The 21,779-nt window shown below is 36.5% G+C and overlaps 1 protein-coding gene across 5 annotated transcripts in view; it reads left to right on the top strand.

Annotated features, from left to right (window-relative positions):
- LOC137244544 (zinc finger protein 141-like) overlaps window positions 1–21,779 on the top strand; it is a 128,856-nt gene that overhangs the window by 70,848 nt on the left and 36,229 nt on the right. For 3 of the 5 annotated variants that reach the window (XM_067773653.1, XM_067773655.1, XM_067773654.1), the window contains exons 4-7: window positions 2,854–2,994; window positions 3,078–3,365; window positions 20,696–20,851; window positions 20,931–21,218. In XM_067773653.1, coding sequence (XP_067629754.1) covers window positions 2,854–2,994; window positions 3,078–3,365; window positions 20,696–20,851; window positions 20,931–21,204 — 859 coding nt within the window. In that variant the 3' untranslated portion in view covers window positions 21,205–21,218. Of the gene's footprint in view, window positions 1–2,853; window positions 2,995–3,077; window positions 3,366–9,039; window positions 9,791–20,695; window positions 20,852–20,930; window positions 21,219–21,779 lie in introns of those variants that run through there. The other 2 variants (XM_067773656.1, XM_067773657.1) reach the window with 2 other exon arrangements.

Below are 21,779 nucleotides of genomic sequence, written 5' to 3' on the forward strand. Positions count from 1 at the left end.
TGGTAATGAATTATCGCACTTTTTCGGTTTTTCGAAACTTTCGATATAGAAAAAGTGGGCGTGGTTGTAGTCCGATTTCGTTCATTTTAAATAGCGATCTGAGATGAGTGCCTAGGAACCTACATACCAAATTTCATCTAGATACTTCAAAATTTACTCAAGTTATCGTCTTAACGGACAGACGGACGGACGGACGGACGGACATGGCTCAATCAATTTTTTTTTCGATACTGATGATTTTGATATATCGAAGTCCATATCTATCTCGATTCCTTTATACCTGTACAACAAACCGTTATCCAATCAAAGTTAATATACTCTGTGCGCAAAGCACGCTGAGTATAAAAATGCTAAGACATCAGTTGAAATCTTTGGCGTTCTATAGACGTTTATTAGATTAGTACTACTAAATTTTAATACGCATTATACTCAGATGCAACTGAAATATGTGTCTATGTTTCACCTCAACACTAATTCTATGTATCACCTCTACATATGGTGTGTATCCACTGTACATCGCAACCGATTCAGCTATAGGTTATTCACTATGGTATGGCCAACAGAGGTGTGTGTCTCCGATTTTAGGTACACCCTGTTCTGAAGCTAGTTATTCAACCACAGCCGCTAGATGGGTCTCCTAAGCATTATCTAAGCGAGGATAAGCGTTTTTTTTTACGCGCAAACGTAAACGTATACGCGTTAAAAAAAACACGGTTAATGACAGCTGATATATTTAATTCTTTTGAGTTTTTCTGCCATAATAAAGCATAATAGATTAATAAAATAACTAAAATTTACAAATGTATAAAATAAAATAAAGTAAAATAAAATAATGTGTTTTTAACTAGCGAGAGAGACTCATTTGCTTTATACAATTCCTTTGCTTTTTTCTTTAACATCAGTAACCAAAACAAAATGAAATAAAGTGAAAAAATTAAAGGACGGGAAGAAACGGAAGCAAGCGAAAGTAAAGGAAAGGAATGAAAAGGAAACGAGGGGAAGGAAAATTAAGAAAAAAAGAGAATAAAGGGAAGAGAAGACAAGGGAAAAGAAAAGGAAGAAAATAAAGGAACCCCGCGCTTTTTCAAGGCGTCATGTTCAAAACATGATTGAAAATAAACGATACGTCCAAAAAACTAATATTTTATTTGCTCTGCAAAAAGTTTTATCAACAATATTTTTTTAAGAAAATAATTTTAATTCGAATAAGAAAAATCTCAATATAAAAAGCTCAATCTGACTTATAAACTATATTAAACTGAGTTTAAACCACACCACTTATTTGAATACACAAAGCGATTTTTCATCACTCACTACTGTACTGCATATTTTTAGCAATTCACAATATATGTAGCTGTCAAAACGGGTTTTTTGCTTTTAAAAAACTGTGTTTTTGCGGAGAGAGGGTTCGGATATAAGCCGAAGATGTTCTTTAAGGCTCTTTTGCAGAACGGTAAGTGAAGTTTTAAGCTATTGCATAGATTTTATCGCGGGCTTGGCGACTAAATAAAAAAAAACCGTAACGGATATTTGTCAAAAAAGGTTCGGTGTTAGCAACAGGCCAAATACATAAAATTGGATCTCTATCATAAAGTTAAAGTGGAAGTTAAAGTTAAAAATAAAGTTAAAGTTAAAGTGAAATTTAAAGTTAAAGTTAAAGTTAAAGTGAATGTTAAAGTTAAAGTGAAAGTTGAAAGTTAAAAATAAAGTTAAAGTTAAAGTGAAAGTTAAAGTTAAAGTGAAAGTGAAAGTTAAAGGTAAAAGTTAAAGTTAAAAATAAAGTTAAAAATAAAGTTAACGTTAAAGTTAAAGGTAAAGTTAAAGTGAATGTTGAAGTTAAAGTGAAAGTTAAAGTTAAAGCTACAAATAAAGTTAAAGTTAAAGTGAATGTTAAAGTTAAAGTTAAAAATAAAGTTAAAGTTAAAGTAAAGTGAAAGTTTAAGTTAAAGTTAAAGGTAAAGTTAAAGTTAAAGCTAAAGTTAAAGTGAATGTTAAAGTTAAAATGAAAGTTAAAGTTAAAGTTAAAAATAAAGTTAAAGTTAAAAATAAAGTTAAAGTTGAAGTAAAGTGAAAGTTTAAGTTAAAGTTAAAGCTAAAGTTAAAGTGAATGTTAAAGTTAAAGTGAAAGTTAAAGTTAAAGTTAAAAATAAAGTTAAAGTTAAAAATAAAGTTAAAGTTGAAGTGAAAGTTAAAGTTAAAGTGAATGTTAAAGTTAAAGTGAAAGTTAAAAATAAAGTTAAAGTTAAAAATAAAGTTAAAGTTGAAGTGAAAGTTAAAGTTAATGTGAATGTTAAAGTTAAAGTTAAAAATAAAGTTAAAGTGAATGTTAAAGTTAAAGTGAAAGTTAAAGTTAAAGTGAAAGTTAAAGTTAAAGTCAAAGTTAAAGTTAAAGCTAAAGTTAAAGTGAAAGTTAAGGTTAAAGTTAAAGTTAAAAATAAAGTTAGAGTTAAAGTTTAAGGCAAAACTTGAATTAATATCAAAGAAAACAAAATGTTGCATAAATATTATAATTGCATAAGTTCATAATATGCAATAGCTTTACCGCGGCAGTCCCGGAGTGCCACACGTCCTTTTTTTTAACTCAGACTTAACCTAACAAGGGGGGTTAAACTCATACATTTTTTATAAATTTGTGATATTTGCTCTAAGCTAAAAAATATAACTTGCCGTTCTGCAAGTGGGCCTAGAAATACTAAAAAGTTTTAAGACCGTGTTTAAATTTGAACATACTCGAATTTTTAGTAACCAGTCAGTTTAGTTACAAAATTCAAATCCTAGCTTAATTTTAATGTCAAAAAATAAACTCGTTTTTTTTTTTTTTGATTGTCTTGATTGCCTGTTTTTTTTTTTCAGATACAAAAACATACGTAACAAGAACAAACAAGACCCATGCGATGTTTGTGGCAAACATTTTAAAACACCATCGGAAACAATTAGACATAAACTAACACATAGTGACGAAAAGCCCCATAAATGTGATTTTTGTGAAAAGCGGTAAGTTATCATAAAAAACGTCGTCCTAATATACATATTTCACCAAATTTTTTCTAACTTTATTTTCTGCCTGTGTTAAATAGATTTACAGAAGCTTCGAAACTAAGGCAGCATAAGCGTACTCATACCGGTGAAAAACCATGTAAATGCAAATACTGCGAACGGTGTTTTGCTACAACAGGTGTACTGAATAAGCATTTACGTGTACATCTGGGTGGTAATATTCACAGATGTGAATCTTGTCCCTTAGCTTTTCGTTTGGCTTCGGAGCTACGGTTACACTCAACTACGCATAAAGACGAAGATCCAGAGACGCGTGAACGAAATATGGCAGCTTTAAGAGAAGAAGAGGCTAAATTGAAAGTAAATAGGTAAAATGGCACTCATAAACTCCGTAGACTGTGATCTTATATTAAGGTTAATTACTCCGTAAAGCTCGGAATCCAGGACCGGTATTGTGTTATACGATCCGTGATCGAAAACAATTTTTTACATCGCAATATCTCTTAAATGGTGGATCGGATTAAGGAAATATGTTAAATTGTGGCTACGTGTACTAATTGCAACTCATTCCAATTTTTACGAACAGCTTGACAAAATCATATTTATTGTTTGAGTGGAAGTTTTTTTCGATACGTGATCGTATTACACGATACGGATCCAGATCATGATTTAATTACTAGAGGTTTGTTCTCCAATGATGACAGAGCTTTGACACTCCCAAATTAAAAAATCGTGACGGGTTGCTTTTACGAAGTGAGGAGAGCGGGGCATAATTCGATCCCCTTCAGCGAAAATTGTAGTAGAAAAGTACCTTTAGTACTATATTAGTAGTGATAATAAATTAGTAAATGCAAACAGGTTTTAGGGGAAAGAATTAATTTTTTACTAAATATTTCGTGAATTGATAAAGAGTTATGCTGGTTTGGTCATTCTTTCAGAATTTGTTTGAAGAATGCCGTAAGTTAGAATTTTATTCAAAAATACACTATCTCAAAATTTGTTTCAGAAACTCCCTATATCAGCATAAGTTCAATGCATTTTGACATAAGAGGGAGTTAATGAAAAGCGTTCTGAGATAAGGCGTTCTTCAATCTAATTCTAATATAGGGCGTTTTTGTGACAAATTCTGAAATGGGAAATTTTTGAAAAACATTTTGAACAGGCAGCCGATATGGGGTGATACTCTACTCAGCAGCCGCAATGAACGGACAAAAAAATATATAAGAAAATGGCTTATTGTCTTAGAACTTTATATTCCGGCCTTCACTTTGGTAGAAGAGTTTGTGCGGTCCTGCTACACAGGGAGTATTCACCTTTTTATTATGAAATTTGTTTTCCGTTAAGTATTCATGGAAGTGTTCCGGATAAACCGTTAATTTAGAATATTCGGAACACGTTATTCCCAATATAGACCGATTCCCCAAATTCATAAATGGAGACGAATGTTCCGAACGTTCCGAACATACGGAATGAATAAGTTAACATGCTCAATGAGTAAATTTGGCATCTCCATTATTCATCAATGACATTTTTACGTGAATCGATTTACTAGTCGAGTTTTCGACGTTGAACGATGAATTTTGAATTGGTTCAGGTTTTGTATGTTCGTAGGTTTACAAAAGAGCACAATTCCTTGAAGTCCGTACTTTTTTTAAAACCTATATTCACCGCCACACAAATAGATCATGGCATAGTTAACCCTAGGACTTACACCCAAGTACAGGTGTGGTCAGTAGCTACTTTGGAGTGATGTAGCTCCTAAATCGCTAAAGATATGACTTGAAATTTTTGATCTAGGAAAACGAAGTAAATCTACGTCGATTGGTGTCTTATTTGTCATGCTAGGTCCATGTATTGATGAGATATACGCTTTCAAAGTTGACACCTACGACTTCTTATACCCGGGTACAGGTGTGGCCAGTAGCTTTTTTTCTCATTTTTTGAAGGAAAAAAATTTTTATTTATTATTTTCTTTATAAAATGTTATTGTATTATTGTAAAAAAATTTTCCATCGTTATATTTCGGCCGGTTCCATGAAAGCGGCTTACTAAATATTTGACCACGCGTTCACCCTGGTTAGTTTCCCGTCCCGTAGGTGCTTGGCCAGTATATATTTGTCCATGCAGTGGATATGCGTTTTTGGCATCACATACCCACCACACTTTGATGCCATATTTTGCCGGTTTCGATGGGATGTATTGCGTGAAACGGGTGCGGCCACGATATGGAAAGAGCTGCTCATCTACCGTTAGATATTCACTTGGCTTATATGACTGCTCAAAGTTGTAGTTCATCATGGTCCACAGCTCGGATATTGGAGCAGCTTTGTCAGTTATCAAACGTTGTGCCCGTGTGTTGCCATCGTCAAACCTTATAAGCCGCAGTATGGCCTGAAAGCGGTTAATGCCCATTGACGCACGATATAATGGACAATTTTCCACCGACCACAAGTCCGGCGCACATTCGGCATTGCCGCGGTTAGCGCCAGTCATAATAAGCACTCCAATGAACGCATACATTTCGCTCAAAGTAACCTTCTTCCATGTTTTTGATTCCGCCTCTGGATGTTTTGCGTTTAATTCCGCATATGTAGCTTCTGCTTTTTTGTTGGTGTAGCGTACTATAATATCCACCATTTCCGGAGTCATAAAACATTTATATGTATTTACTATTGACATCAGAGTAGTTGATCTTGCGGGCCCACTTCGCTGTCGCAAAATATTTTGTTGCCTAGTTTGGCGTGCAAGTCGTGGCTGTGAGCTCCATATGGTACTATCACGTGCTACGAATTCAGCTGCACGCAAATTAATCTCCTCAGAATCACCTGCAGCATCGGATTCATTGTCAGATTCTTCGTAATCAGCCTCATCTACCTGGGCATTATCAATTGTGTAATCAGAGTCTTCTACATCCGATTCAACCACGCCATCTGCTACTGCTACTTGTTCGCTTTCATCCCCTTCAGGGTCGGAAAATAATTCATCATCTGAGATTTCGTCAAACAGGTTTTGTATGTACTGCTCTTTTTCAGCGTCAGATAATCTATATAAAAATAATTAATTTTTATTCCATTTATGAAATTATATTTGAGTTATTTGTATTTACCCCATATATTGATTCGAAGACAAATATTCCATGTTCCTTCTGCTATCCATGTTGTAAAATTTTAAATTTTTTCTGACTTGTTATTTTCACAAATATAAATCAACTTCACACTTCAAAAGAACGCTTTACAATGAATATAAACTCGCAAAACTGCCGTTTATATAGCTGCAACCCTTAAGTTTCTGGAAGCATTTCTTACCTGCCAGGTAGTTTGATTATTTCAAATGTTGTTTGTCAGCAAATTCTAGCAAGGGTACAATATAATGTCTTCTTCTAAATAATTAAGAGTGCGCGAAAAAGGTTGTATTCTAAAAATTCTAACAACAATAGAAATTACTGACTTGTTAGAAATAACTTAGAATGCGCGCAATTCTTAGAAACAGGCTACAAATATATGTTTATAACTACTTAAAATGTTCGTAAGACAGTCAGCTACAACATTGCATTAAAAAAAATAACTTGTTTCTCAGAAAAAATGAGAAAAAACGGGTAAAACAGGCTTCTGGCCACACCTGTAGCCGGGTATAAGAAGTCGTAGTAAAAGTTGGGTATAAGTCCTAGGGTTAATAAATTCACTATAAAATTTAAAAAAAATGTTCTAAGGAATTATGCAGTTCAGTACTTAGCCGGTATTTGTAAACTGATTGCTTCCTATTTCTACTACTAATATTTTTGGAAAACTCGCAAAGAAACAACACAGTTAACGTATGTCAATTCGATTTGGGAGCAAAATGGCTGCAATTGTGAAAAAAATTTCAGTCGAGCAAAAGTTTTGTGATTTAATCATGGACCCAGATCATAAGAAAACGTTCAACAAATTCTTATTTTCCCCTTGTCGACTCACCATGTACATGATGATTAATGTGCTTATATAGCTTGCTTTAAGGTTTTTGTTGTTGTGCACTTATTTAGTGATGTGAATATTCGTCACAATATGCATATCTCAAGTATTTAAGTTTAATAAAATTTTAAACTATGTTCGAAATTTCAAGTCCCTAGCTCACCGGGAATTGACTTATAACCTGACCACAAAATATTCAAAATCGGAAGAGTATCACGATTCCTGCGCCACCAAGGGAAATTTCTGTTCCTCATGTCGCGTTATCATGGGGTTCCGAAATATGTTCCAACTTTCAATACTCTAACTTCATAGGGAGCTACTCAAAACAAGATTGCAAGATTCCGCACTTTTGTACTAAAATTTGCGGTCAACCGTTAAACGGAACTTATAAAAAGGGAATAAACAAATTTAAATTGACTACATTACCAAATCGTGACTCTCTTTATACATATTAACAGTGCTTCCGCTATTATATCAATGTTATCATCTGTATTTAATGAGCGAGGCATGCTCATATTGCTTTATACAATTGTTTTGTTATTGATATTAGAGAAAAATTGCAAAGTTTACAAACATTATGTCGGACAGCCAGTCGGCCATGCATGCCTTGCAATCCTACACAGTTACATCTAAGCTAGTGGATGACTGCACTGAAATCCTTAATGACCTGGGAGCCAAAACCAAGGTTTTGTTAGGATGGGTTCCTGGACATCAGGGACATGAAGGTAATGAACATGCAGATTACCTAGCAAAGCAGGGTGCTATAGCAGCATTCTATGGTCCAGAACCCTTCTGTGGACTCACAAAAGCACACGCCAGGGAAACCATAAGTAACTGGGAAACAAAACAATTCAGACGTCATTGGATTGACTGCCAGGGCAAAGACAGGCCAAAGTTTATACTTCCGGCAACGAAAGTATCAACCAAACTCATTAATCTAAGCAGTCCTCCCTGCTACGAACTCTCACTGGGTACTATGAGGGACACTGTGCTCTACGATATCACCTAAGTACCCCAGCGGGTTAGAGGGTTAGAATATACCCGCGGTAGGTATGCCTGTCATAAGAGGCGACTAAAATACCAAATGGATACAAGGGGTTGCCAGCGCAATATATAGCTTCTCCAACCCAATTGGCAACCTCGCCTATCCGTGGCGAATACTGTTTCATTAACAGCACTGCTACAACAACAACAACGGAGGCTGTGGTGACCCCGAACTCACCATGAATCTAGGGGGTGGGAGGGCGATATGGCCTAGAAGGTCATGGCATGGGTTATTAAAAATCGTTCCCGAGATGGTCGGGCTTGGTACCGGATCTGCATCCGGCGAAGGACCATCAACATCGATAACACTCCCCAAGGCCTTCGGGGAGTGTCCTTATCGCTACAACAACAACAACATATCACCTAAGTAAGTTAAATCTATCCGATACTCAAATTTTTAGTTTCTGTGAGCTGGAGGATGAAACGCCGGTTCACAATCCCTGCGAATACTCTGGCAAGGCAGAGACTCTCCCATCTAGGTGGTGTGACTCTTAATCCCTATATGATATGGAGTAAAAATCCTGAAGAGGTACTTAGATACGTCAAAAGCCTCCACATAGAAAATTAGGCTGACAGGTCATGCCCAATAGATCTGCACAAAGGTCGCAGTATTTCCAGGCCTAATAGTAATAATCTCTTTATACATATATCAACATTTTAAAATTTTTTTTACATTTTTTTCCAGTTTAGTTTTTAGTTTTTAGATTTACTCAAATTATAGCAGAGCTGTAAAACTGTGCAATCATCTGAAATCTTAAATCATTGAGTTAAGAATGCCGTTTCTTCATTCATTCATCCCTTGTTTAGGAATTAGGCTTAAAAGTTAACCAAGTCTTCATTCAGTAGTGGAAGAAAAGACTGCACTCCTCAACTCATTCGAAGAAAGAATGAAGTAATTGAATGAAACAAAAATGTTTTCAAATGAGTGCAGCCTTTGGTCATGGTTGGATCACCAGGTGATGTAAATAAAAAAAGACAGAAGATGTACGAAATAGGAGCAGAAAAATAAATACCTTTCTACGAAAGCCATTAAAGAAATTGCTTTTTTCAGCATATCAGGGCCACCTAACGCTAATTCAAAAGGGAATATAAAGGACCAGTGGGAGCTTACATTACTATTTGGATCGAATAAAAATAAAAAAATTCAATTTGGCCACTTAAACTGTGATGAGCAGTAAAATTCAATGGATGCGGCAAAAGTAAACTGACCTCAATTTCAACTACAGCTGAAACTTTCATTGAAAAACCGGACATAAAATAAAGATGTGTTATTCATATTGTTACGAATATTAGCAAAACTAAGGAGTGCTGCCATCTCTAAGCCGATGCTAAGCAGTGACGTGAATTCACATCCATAGATTAATCATTATGTATCTACATAAACGAAACAATAATTGCGTCTACACATATGTACCATGTACGTATACGAGCAGCGGAGAGTCAATGCACAAACACATGCATATATCTGAGATACTTCTATAAGTATGCAATGAGAAAAACTATAAAATTGTGCAATTGTAGTTACAGCTGAGAAGTTTGAGAGCTGCTGGACTAGTAGATTCTGGAAGCGCCTAGAAGTTGCGAATTGTAGAGGCGCTGGAATTCAGTTTGATTTGAGTTGTCAAGCAGTTTCGACTAAGACGCTATCTAGCGAGCAAGAGCAGTATTATTTTGGATAGTAGAGTTTCATTTGAGCTATCAATCAGTTTGGTCATTAAGCAAGCTATTCGTTGCACAGTTTGAGTGTTATTGTGAAGTACTTTAATAAAGGCCATTTTGCATTATTACAAATTGGAGTTATTTATTCAACAGTTTAGTGATTCGAACTTAGCAGAGGATTGCAAATAAGAGGATTTGCACGTAAATTCGTTACAATATATAGTACATATGTACGTCAATTAGTTATTTGAACCTTTCTGCCTTTTGCGGTACTTACTAAATGTGTTTCGGATTCGATGAAAAGGTTTACAGTCACACTTGGAAGTGATCGTTATACTCTTAAATGTGTTTCCATCCCTAAAATTTCATTGAAATGTTCATCTGCTTTATTTATTTGTCGTTGAGGGGTATAATAACAGAGTTAATCAGAATATCCCCCAAAAACTCTTGACAGTTGAATTCATGATATATTACCAATGTAACTGCAATGTTCACGTTGGTTTGGTTGTAGACAAAATGGGATCATTTTTATTATTCTTCACATATACATATTACACACATATTAGCAAATGTCAATCAATAGGAAGTGTTCGGATAGTATATTACACGGTGTTCATATTGTATGCAATTTGGTATTAATATCCAACAACCCCTTTCTTAAGCTTTGTATACCTACCTATTATACATTACATTTTGGAATTCATGAAATTTTTAAACTTGTATATATATATATTTATGAAAATTAAAAGTATTAGATATCCATTTCAACTGTACCAGATTGAATGTTACGTTAATGAATACAATAAAGAATATAATTTTGTTATTTTTTTCGCATTGCCTCTATGGCTTTCTGCTTGCTACTTCTTACAGGCATTTGCCTAGCTTCGTTTTCCACCTCCTCTTGAGGTTCACTTGATACGGGTTCGCCATGATCCTCCATGCTGCCCGACTTAACTTGAGCAGGGCTAGCCGGTAATTCAACACCCGGTTCGTTGCGAGAAGCCTCTTCCCCACACACGAGGTCGGCATTGCGGATCTGGTCGAGGTGTCGTTTTATTGAGCGGTTTTCGTTCGCTAGCATTACTATGTAATTACGCGGACCTAACTTTTTCTGTACGGTGCCTGGTGACCAACCAGCCTTGTTAGGATTCGAGTAATTTCTCACTATTACGTTCTGGCCTACGGTGAACGTGGTATCGCGTTTACCTCTACAGTTGTTGGTTCGTTTTTATGACGTCTCTTACCAATGGTGGTTTGAGAGCGCTAAATCTCGATTTTAGCTCCCTTCCTAACATCAATTTTGCGGGGGTCTCATTTGTTGTACAATGTTTAGAAATCCTATAGTCGAACAGAAACCTGTTCAATACATCATCAAGGCTAAAGTTAGCTTTGCCTGCAAAACTTGCTACTAAAGATTTTTTTAACGTTTTTACGAAGTTCTCCGCTTGCCCATTAGTGGCTGGGTGGCCAGGTGCCGTTAGCACATGTTTAATGTAGTTTTTACTCATGAAGGTTTTAAACTCCAATGACGTAAACTGCGTTCCGTTATCGCTAACTAGCGTGTCCACCAAACCAAACCTACAAAACACTTCGCGCAATTTACTGATTGTGAAAGCACTAGTCATTTCTTTTGTTTTAAAAACCTCCACCCATTTCGAAAAGGAATCTACTATTATTAACAGCTGAAAGCCTCACACTGGTCCCGCAAAATCCACGTGTATACGCTGCCATGCCGACTCCGCTGCCGCCCAGGGCATCAAACTACTTTTTTCAGGACTGGACAGTACTGATTGACACGATTGGCAAGACTTTATAAGAGCCTCCACGTCATTATCTATACGCGGCCACCATATATACGAGCGAACCAACGCTTTCGTCTTTACGATGCCAAGGTGTGATTGATGAAAGGATTCCAGAATTTGCTTCTGCAACTTTTTTGGTATTACCGTCCTGTAACCCCATAAAACGCACCCTGCCTCAACACTTAGCTCTATCCCTTTTGTCCGAAATGCCTCAAACTCTTTGCCTTTTAAACCTGAAACCGTACCCTCTTGAACACTTTGCATCACTCTGTTTTTAATATTTCACATATAGATCGGAGAGAAGGTGGTAACCAGTACGAAGTTGCAATCGAAGTAGGTGGTTATCGGCTTGTCGTCCTGTGCGATACGGGTGCGCCGTGTTCCTTGATGTCAATCAAAATTTTTGATAAATTTTTCGATCGCAAATGGCTGCGGAAATGTTCAACCTCATACACGGGATACGGTGGTGAATTGGTCGATGTTATCGGTGAGTTTCTTACTACAGTTCGTTATAGAGAGCGGAGTGTAAACGGAAAATTTATAGTGACCAACACAAATCGACCAACCTTGTTAGGACGAGATTTTTTGCGTAGTTTTGGTTTTGAGTTGAAAGTGCGTAGTTCGGTTACCGAGCCTAATAACGTTAATTATGTAGAGCCGTATAATAGAGTTTTGGACCAGTTGAAAAGCGAATATGCTGAAGTTTTCAGTCGCGAGTTGGGCAAGTGTAATTTAACCGTAGTCAAGTTACAGGTGGAAAGAGGGTGCAACCCGGTATTTTGCAAGCCTAGAACAGTTCCACTGGCTTGGCGTGAGTCCATTGAAAAGCAATTAGCAGATTTAGTCGGAAAGGGTGTTTTGATACCAGTTGATAGTGCCGATTGGGGTACGCCGTTGGTCCCCATATTAAAGCAGAACGGTCAAATAAGAATTTGTGGGGATTACAAAACTACCGTAAACCGTTTCCTTAAAGATTTTAAGTACCCATTACCCCGGATAGACCAAATTTTTGCGTCAATGCAGGGTGGGAAACTTTTTACTAAGCTAGATATGTCTAATGCGTACAATCAGCTAGTCCTGGATGAAGAGTCACAAAAGATTTGTACTTGGAGCACGCATAAAGGTATTTTTAAGATGACGCGGTTGCCGTTTGGCATAAAAACCGCGGCGGCCATTTTTCAGAAAACTATAGAGGGTCTGTTAAGAGGTATTCCGAATGTACTTTGTTACCTCGACGATATTACCGTTACCGGCAAAGACTTCGCAGAACATGTTCTGACTCTTAAACGCGTATTGGGGAAACTTCAGGCGGCAGGATTGCGACTAAATGTTGACAAATGCGAGTTTTTTAAAAGTAAAATTTCATATTTAGGTTTCGATATTGACGCGGACAGTTTAAAAGAAAATAAAGAACGCGTGCAATGCGTTCTCGACGCCCCGAAACCTAATTCGGTGCCTCAATTACGCGCTTTTATTGGTTTAGTGAACTAGCATTCAAGGTTTATACCCAATTTCGCACAGAAGATGGTTCCGCTATATAAGCTTTTACAGAAAAACGTTCCCTTTATTTGGAACAAGAAGTGTCAAGAAGCGTACGACACGCTAAAGACAGAGATCGGGTCAGATAAAGTGCTGGTGCATTTTAATCCTAAGTTGCCAATTATTTTGACCACAGATGCCTGTAACACCGCGGTAGCAGGCGTGTTATCGCACGTATATGACAGCGGAGTGAGGAGACCCATAGCTTTTATTTCACGGGCTTTAAACAGGGCTGAACTAAACTACAGTGCTATGGAAAAGGAAGCCCTAGCTATTGTTTTTAGTGTGACCAAGTTAAGACAATACTTGCTGGGAGTATCATTTACGTTGGAAACAGACCATAGACCGTTGCTTACATTGTTTGGCGAGAATAAGGGTATTCCGTCCATAGCTGCGGCCAGAATACAGCGCTGGGCGTTGATATTATCAGGATTTGACTATAAAATTAAATACGTCAAGGGGTCTATTAATTACGCAGATAATTTATCGCGAATTTCGCAAACGAGTGTTTCAGCGGTGTCATCAGAGTCAACTTTTATTAATTATTGTAGTTCAGCGGAGTTAAATTACAAACAGGTGGCAATTGAGACACGGAGAGACCTGGTGCTGTCAAAAGTGATGCAAAGTGTTCAAGAGGGTACGGTTTCAGGTTTAAAAGGCAAAGAGTTTGAGGCATTTCGGACAAAAGGGATAGAGCTAAGTGTTGAGGCAGGGTGCGTTTTATGGGGTTACAGGACGGTAATACCAAATTGCATACAATATGAACACCGTGTAATATGCTATCCGAACACTTCCCTTTGATTGACATCAAGGAACACGGCGCACCCGTATCGCACAGGACGACAAGCCGATAACCACCTACTTCGATTGCAACTTCGTACTGGCTACCACCTTCTCTCCGATCTATATGTGAAATATTAAAAACAGAGTCGAAAGTATCATAATCTTCTTTTACATTTACAAATTGTACGTTATTTTTATTAACCTGGCATACATTCGCCAAATGGCCCACCTTGTTGCAGGAATGGCACACGCTATTACGATACCTGCATTTGCTTGATTGGTGATTTTTCCAACCACAATGCGCACATGGTGTCTTCTTCATACTTCCAACGTTGTTGTGTTTGCTGCTGGAATTCGCACCGGTTCTTTTTCCGCTACGCCTGCCTGGACTGTTGCTGCTGTTGTCGTTGTTGTTGTTGTAGTTACGGGAATTTTGCACTTGTGACTTCACAAAATTAACCTCATTTTTTACAGCTAATTGCTGAGTAATCTTCGACTCCATCACCAACGCCTTCCTTAGCGCCTTTTCTATCGTTATCTCTTCGTCCTCTTCGCAAAATTTCTCGAAAATTTTTTCTGGCAGCTCAACGACAAATTTATCTAGAATGATTTTTTCTAGGGCCGCCCCGAATTTGCATTGCAACGCCAATTTTTTAACTTGTGCGTACCATGCTGCTACCGTTTCGGTGTCGGCTCTTCTTGCGGCGTAAAATTTACGTCTTTCATGAAATAAAATGACGGGAGGAGTAAAATGGCGCTCCAAAATTGTGCACAACTCCTCGTACGTTTTTTCGCTGGGAAGCTTCGGGCTGCAAACGCTATGCAAAATTCCGTATACTTCCCCGCTAATATTTCTCAGTAGGGTCGAAATCTTCCCCGCTTCTTTCGTGCACTCAATTTCTAACAAGTGCAACTCCAACCTTTCCCGCCATATTCGCCAATTGTCTGCTACCGAAAACTCCACGATATTTGGAGTATAAATCATTTTGGTAGTGGTTGCCGTCATTGCTGCACCTCCAGTCCTATTTCAAACACTTGAATTGGTTTTTCTCCCGTTTTCTTAGTTTAAATAAAATTTTAAGTCCAATTTTAGCTTTTTTTCTTTTTTCGTTTTTTTCCTCGTCGCCACTGCAATGTTCACGTTGGTTTGGTTGTAGACAAAATGGGATCATTTTTATTATTCTTCACATATACATATTACACACATATTAGCAAATGTCAATCAATAGGAAGTGTTCGGATAGTATATTACACGGTGTTCATATTGTATGCAATTTGGTATTAATATCCAACAGTAACCAAGTTATTATTTACCAAAATATGTCAGGGGATAGACTAGCCCAGCGGCAGTCGGCATAGAACCAGAAGATGTTGATCCGAAAGGAGTAGCATTCACATATTTTTAATCACAATTCTTTAGTGTAACATTCCTTTCATCTTAGTGGTATGAGTTTTAGGGCAAAACAGCAACAGTGAGTTAAAATTTTTTGTATATTTAGAATACCATTATTTTAGCGAAGTATTTGCATAAATAAGGTGTAACATGAAATGTTTGGTTTTCTTGTAGGAATGAGAAAAACGATGTATATTGGAACGATTTTCCGTCAGCCCTTGTCAAATTTGGTTTCGAGACAAACCGGTTTCGGCGTTGTGCCATCATTAGTGTCGATTTTCGTTGTGATCTGTTGTCGTTTGTCCTGTATTTATAGTTCGTAGGTACATGAGCAGGTATTGTCAAAATTGATGCTTATGTATAGTTAGTTATGTGTATGTGCTGTGTGCTCATTCAGAACCGAGGGTGGTTTTTACTGATCAATTTATGTGGCTGACTGAGGCAGGTAAAAGTCCGTAATTTTAGTCGTTTGACCTTCTTTGTGGGTTTGTTGTTTTGGTGCGTTAATTGTTTTGTGTTTTATTTGTTGTTGTGTTGTGTCTGTTGTACCTGTGTGATTACTTTGTTTCTTGTAAACAAGGTTTAAAGGCTCGAATATTGTGTCAGAAATTGTGTTTATCTGTTCGTTTATTATGCTACCGTCGAATGTTTTCTGTTTGTAGATTTCCATGTTTTCGAGTACGTTGAGACATCGGCCTTTTGCTTGTATGTGAAGAACCCTAACTGTTTTATTAATGTTTGCTTAGGAACATTCATTTTCGACCATGTGATTCGCGAAGTTAGACTCTGGTATAATGTTTGGATTCCGTGTTTTTTGCTCTAATATCTAATGTGTTCTCTGAACCTCGTCATTATTGGCCGTCCTGTTTGTTCTATGTAACTAAGTTCGCATCCGCAGGTAAGCTTGTATACCCCGTGGCTGCTAAATGGATCCTCTGAGTCGGTGTTAGTTCTTAGTTGTCGCCCTAGATTGTTCGATGTTTTGAACGCTGTGTTAATGTTGTATTTTTAAAGAAGTTTGCCAATTTATATGTTGCTTTTCCAGTATATGTCATAGTCGTCCAGGTGTTGTTATTTTCCTATTCATTATTTCTTTTTGGTTCTCCATGCGTCCTTCTAATAACACCTTTAAAACTTGTTTACAAGAAACAAGGTAATCACACAGGTACAACAGACAAACATGCAACAACAAATAAACACAAAACAATTAACGCACCAAAACAACAAACCCACAAAGAAGGTCAAACGATTAAAATTACGGACTTTCACCTGCCTCAGTCAGTCACACAAATCGATCAGTAAAAATCACCCTCGGTTCTGAATGAACACACAGCACATACACATAAGTATACACATGCATCAATTTTGACAATACCTGCTCATGAACCTAAGAACTAAAAATACAGGACAAACGACAACAACAGATCAGTACGAAAATCGACACTGATGATGGCACAACGCCGAAATCGGTTTGTCTCGAAACCAAATTTGACAAGGGATGACGGAAAATCGTTCCAATATACATAAGTTATCCACCCTGTCGGAAAACCAACAAAACAAAATAAGTGAGAAAAACATTTTTCGAAAGTCTTCAGTAGCACTGTACAGGGAAAGATCCTTGGTGGAATATGACGTCAATGTAAATAATTTGTTTTAATAAAGACCTGTTTCATTTTTTTGGAACAAATTAAACATATTGTAACGAATTTAGTGCAATTCCGCTTATTTGCAACCTTCTACTCTTCGATTTCCTCGTTTGCATATTTCTAGGCGTTTCTAGAATTTACTATTTGTTTACCAGCTATAAAATTACCAGCTATAGCTACAGATGCACGTTTCTCATACGCGCGTGTATATGTGAGTGATACTTGCACATATGATTGCCTACTTTTGGGTGTATCTCAGATATATGCATGTGTTTGTGCCGTTTTCTCCGCTGCCTGTATGGACATATGGGTAGACATAATGATTGATTTGCTGATGTGAATACAACTCACTGCTTAGTATTGGCTTAGAGAAGATAGTATCCCTTAGTGTTGCTAATATTCGTCACAATATGTATATAATGGAAATATAATAAATATGGACGTATTAGATTAACACAATCTTACTTATGGAAGCCAACACCAACGATACCCAAGTGAAAAATCTTTAGATAGGCGAATGACAGAACAAAGAAGAATTTAGAGCGAGACAATTGACGGCTTACTTTACCTGGTTATTCCACCATGGGCGTCATGTTCAAAACACGATTGAAAATAAACGATATGTCAAAAAACTAATATTTTCTTTGCTCTGCAAAAACTTGTATCGCCAATATTTTTTTATGAAAATAATTTCAATTCGAATAACAGAGCTAAATTTGACTTATTAACTATATTAAACAGAGTTGAAACCACAAAACTTATTTGAATACACAAAGCGATTTTTCATCACTCACTACTGTACTGCATATTTTTAGCAATTCACAATATATGTAGCTGTCAAAACGGGTTTTTTGCTCTTGAAAAACTGTGTTTTTGCTGAGAGAGGGTTTGGATATAATACGAAGATGTTCTTTAAGGCTCTTTTGCAGAACGGCAAGTTAAATTTTTAACTCTGACTTAACCTAAAACATGATGGAATGATAGAAGGTGGATGATGTTTTTACATCTGTCAAATCGACCGCACTTAGCTCCACGTTGTATTTTGGAAGCACATGGGAATGGGGAAGGTACTTAAATTCCTACTTTTTCAATAATGCTAAAATACAGAGGGGAGTGTATTTAGCTTGATTTTTCGCAATTTCATCTCAAAAATTATGAAATGAAGATTGCTTTTTTAAATTCTGAAATGTTTGCAGCTTATAAATTTATTTTGAACGCATCAATCTTGCTGGTAATATTCTAGGATAGGGGTCGAATGCTTATAAACGACCAAAAATGCCTGCAGAGGCGTCAAAAGACATGTTTTTACTTCGGTATCAATAACCTGAAATATTTCACTGATGCCAAAAGATATTTGCAAGAAAAAAAATGTATGCACAAAAGTGTGCTTCGAAAAAGAGTCTTGGATCCTACCCCGGGTTTTGGAACGGCCCGGGGTTATTGTTCAGATTATTGGTGCCGAGGTCAAAACGTGCCTTTTGAACTCTCTTGACATTTTTGGATGTGTGTTAACAGTCTACTCCTCTTCTGGAGTATTAAAGTAGTTTTTAATGTATTACATGATGAGAAAAGTAATTCAACACTCAACAGGAGGACGGACAAGGCAGGATGTATACTAATTTGGTGGAATATTAATTGAGGTTCTGGCTTTAGTCTTGATCCCTTAAAACTGAATTGTTTGAGCTGTGAGAAGATCCGTTTTGGCAACCTATCATTGGTTTCGACGCTGCGGCGAACTTTTGGCAGTGCGCCGAAGCCGAAAAGATCGTGTAAACATCTGGCCAAGCCTTCGCTGACAGTAAAGATACCAAGCGAGCTGCATGTGTATGTTTTAACGAGCATAACGTCTTCATTATATGGCGCACGTTGTTTCTTTAACGACAAAAACAATCCCCAAATGCTTTGGAGGAATGTTGGGTGTTGATAGTCCTTTTCCGGGTATAGCACGACCATCTCACACGGTAGAAAATATTCTAATAGCCATTCACCTAGAAATTATCATCATGGGCGGCTCACTTTTAGATCAATGGGATCATTGTACAAAGATGTAATGTAACCATAATCCCCGTGCTGGGCCTTATTTATTTGTATATTTTTTCAGAAAAAACGTTTTACATACATTTTTTTCCTCTGAATAAAAAAGGAGTTTTGTAAATCGACCACATTCTTGCTTGTAAGGGCGTTCAAGATGGCGACGTTAGAGCGAGAAATTGCTTACATCCGTCACCTTCTATCATTCAATCATGAGGGGTTAAACTTATACATTTTTAAAAAAATTTTGAAAATGCATTTTTTATGCGTATAAAAATATCGGTCAAATTACATCGACCCACATAAATTATGTTCAACCCAACACAGCGGGATTTCAACATCATATACAAATGCCGACAGCAAGACCCATGTGTGTTTACATTCGTCAACTCTATTTGACTGTCACATTTACCAACTCACTAATCAGCATGACTGAACGTCATTAACAGTTTGTCAAAGTGCGTGCCAAAATATTTATATGTACATAATAACAAATATCTAAAATTAGGTCATAGTCAGGGCTGTCATGGAATCCAATTGTTCTCGGAATCGGATTTAAAAACGACAAAATAATTACTTTGGTGTCATAAAATCCAATGTTATCGGTTTAATGTTCGAATTGGAATTAGTGTTGGTTTTAGGTGTCACAGAATCCGATAATATCGATTTTGCTATCGGAAACAATCAAATCAGTTAAATACTGTTGGATTTAATTTTTTTCCTAGTTGTATTTCTCTTGCAGTTGAGTATTTTCTAAAAATGTAAGTAAATAAAGGTTTATTTTATAAAAATAAATGTAAATTTACATATGTTTTCATTCTTAATAGGGAAAAACATAAAAATGCAATGCAAAACAGTATTTTGACTGAATTTATGGTCAAGATATTGCGAAGGGCTTCACGAAGCACATCATCTAAAATCGTTGACACTGTGCTTCTACCTACACTCATGCTAGAATCCTTGCAAATTGATCTTTGATAGGGTCCTTCAGCTAAAAATCGTAACGTAACTGCTAGTTGCAGAACTTTCGAGCGAGTTAAGCGTCCTTCAATGGTGTCCAATACCATTCGGAAAGCCTCTTTGTTTATGCGATAGTATGCAATGTAACTGCAAATACACTATAAATATTTAGAAACCCACGTTAAGAAATATTTTTAATTACGCTGTCTCTGGAAACTCAAATGGATTGCTGCGATCTCTCAACTTCTCGCAACTTTGTTCTTCCAATAATATAAATGCTACAACTGCTGATGCCATTTTGATGTCAATAAATTTGTTTATTTCTTTTTAAATGCACAAAACAACTATTTTATAAAATTTTGCCAAAAAAATTAACATCAAAGTTGCCGGTGCACCGCAAAACAGCTGATTCGAACATCGGTTTTATTTACATTCGAAAAGAGCAAAACCAATACGGTTTTATGACACCAATTTAAATCAATATTGGTTTGTAATTCCGACAAAACGCAAACCCGACTTGGATTCCATGACAGCCCTGAGTAAAATGCTGACTCAGAATGCATCTATTAGGAATGTAGACACCTTTTAGTTTGTAAGTATTAGTGTAACTACGTATGTGTAACATAAGAAATTTTGTATAAAAAGAAATGTATTTCTTCAATAAAGTCAATAATATTCCAACGCTACTCATCGGCGTTCCCTTTATTTATTTTAAAGTTTACATTAGCTCTTAGCTAAAAAAAATAACTTGCAGTTCTGCAAGTGGGCCTAAAAATACTAAAAGTTTTAAGACCGTGTTTAAATTTGAACATACTCGACTTTTTAGTAGCCAAAAAATAGTTAGTTTAGTTACAAAATTCAAATCTTCGCTTCATTTTAATATCAAAAAATAAGCTCGTTTTTTTTCAGAAACAAAAACATACGTGACAAAAACTACCAATACTCGTGCGATATTTGTGGCAAACAATTTAAAACAACATGGGACTTTAATAGACATGAACGAAGTCATAGCGGCGAAAAACCCCATAAATGTGATGTTTGTGAAAATCGGTAAGTTATCATAAAAATCCTAGTCTTAATATATTTCACCAAATTTTTTCTAACTTTATGTTCTGCCTGTATTAAATAGATTTACACAAGCTACATCCCTAAGGGAGCATATGCGTACTCATACCGGTGAAAAACCATATAAATGCAAATACTGCGACCGGTGCTTTACGACAAAACACAACCGGAATACGCATTTACGTGTACATCTAGGTGATAATATTCACAGATGTGAATCTTGTCCCTTAGCTTTTCGTTTGGCTTCGGAGCTACGGTTACACTCAACCACGCATAAGGACGAAGATCCAGAGACGCGTGAGCGAAATATGGCAGCTTTAATGCAAGAAGAAGCTTAATTGAAAGTAAATAGGTAAAATGGCATTCATAAACTCCGTAGACTATGATCTTATATTAAGGTTAATTACTCCGTAAAGCGCGGAATCCAGGGCCGGTATTGTGTTATTCGATCCCTGGTCGAAAACAATTTTTTACATCGCAATATCTCTTAAATGGTGGATCGGATGAAGGAAATATGCTAAATAGTGGCTACGTGTACTAATTGCAATTCATTCTAATTTTTACGAATAGCTTGACAAAATCATATTTATTGTTTGAGTGAAAGCGTTTTTCGATACGTGATCGTATTACACGATACGGACCCAGATCATAAGAAAACGCTCAACAAATTTTTATTTTCCCCTTGTCGGCATGGCTTGAAATAATTTTATTTAAAAATATCAATTTTGCTTTTTTATTTACCATTTTCTTCACATTTTTCGTTAAAAATGCGGGTTTCGTACATTATGATCTGGATACCGCGCTTAACTATAAAATTCCAAAAATAATTATTGTCCTATTGGTATTTTTATTTAAATTGGGTAACTCTATACTGTCAAAATTTAGGTAAATCTAATCAAATATACGATATCAT

The sequence above is a fragment of the Eurosta solidaginis genome, chromosome 3 (genome assembly GCF_040869045.1).
Source record: "Eurosta solidaginis isolate ZX-2024a chromosome 3, ASM4086904v1, whole genome shotgun sequence".
NCBI lineage: Eukaryota > Metazoa > Arthropoda > Insecta > Diptera > Tephritidae > Eurosta > Eurosta solidaginis.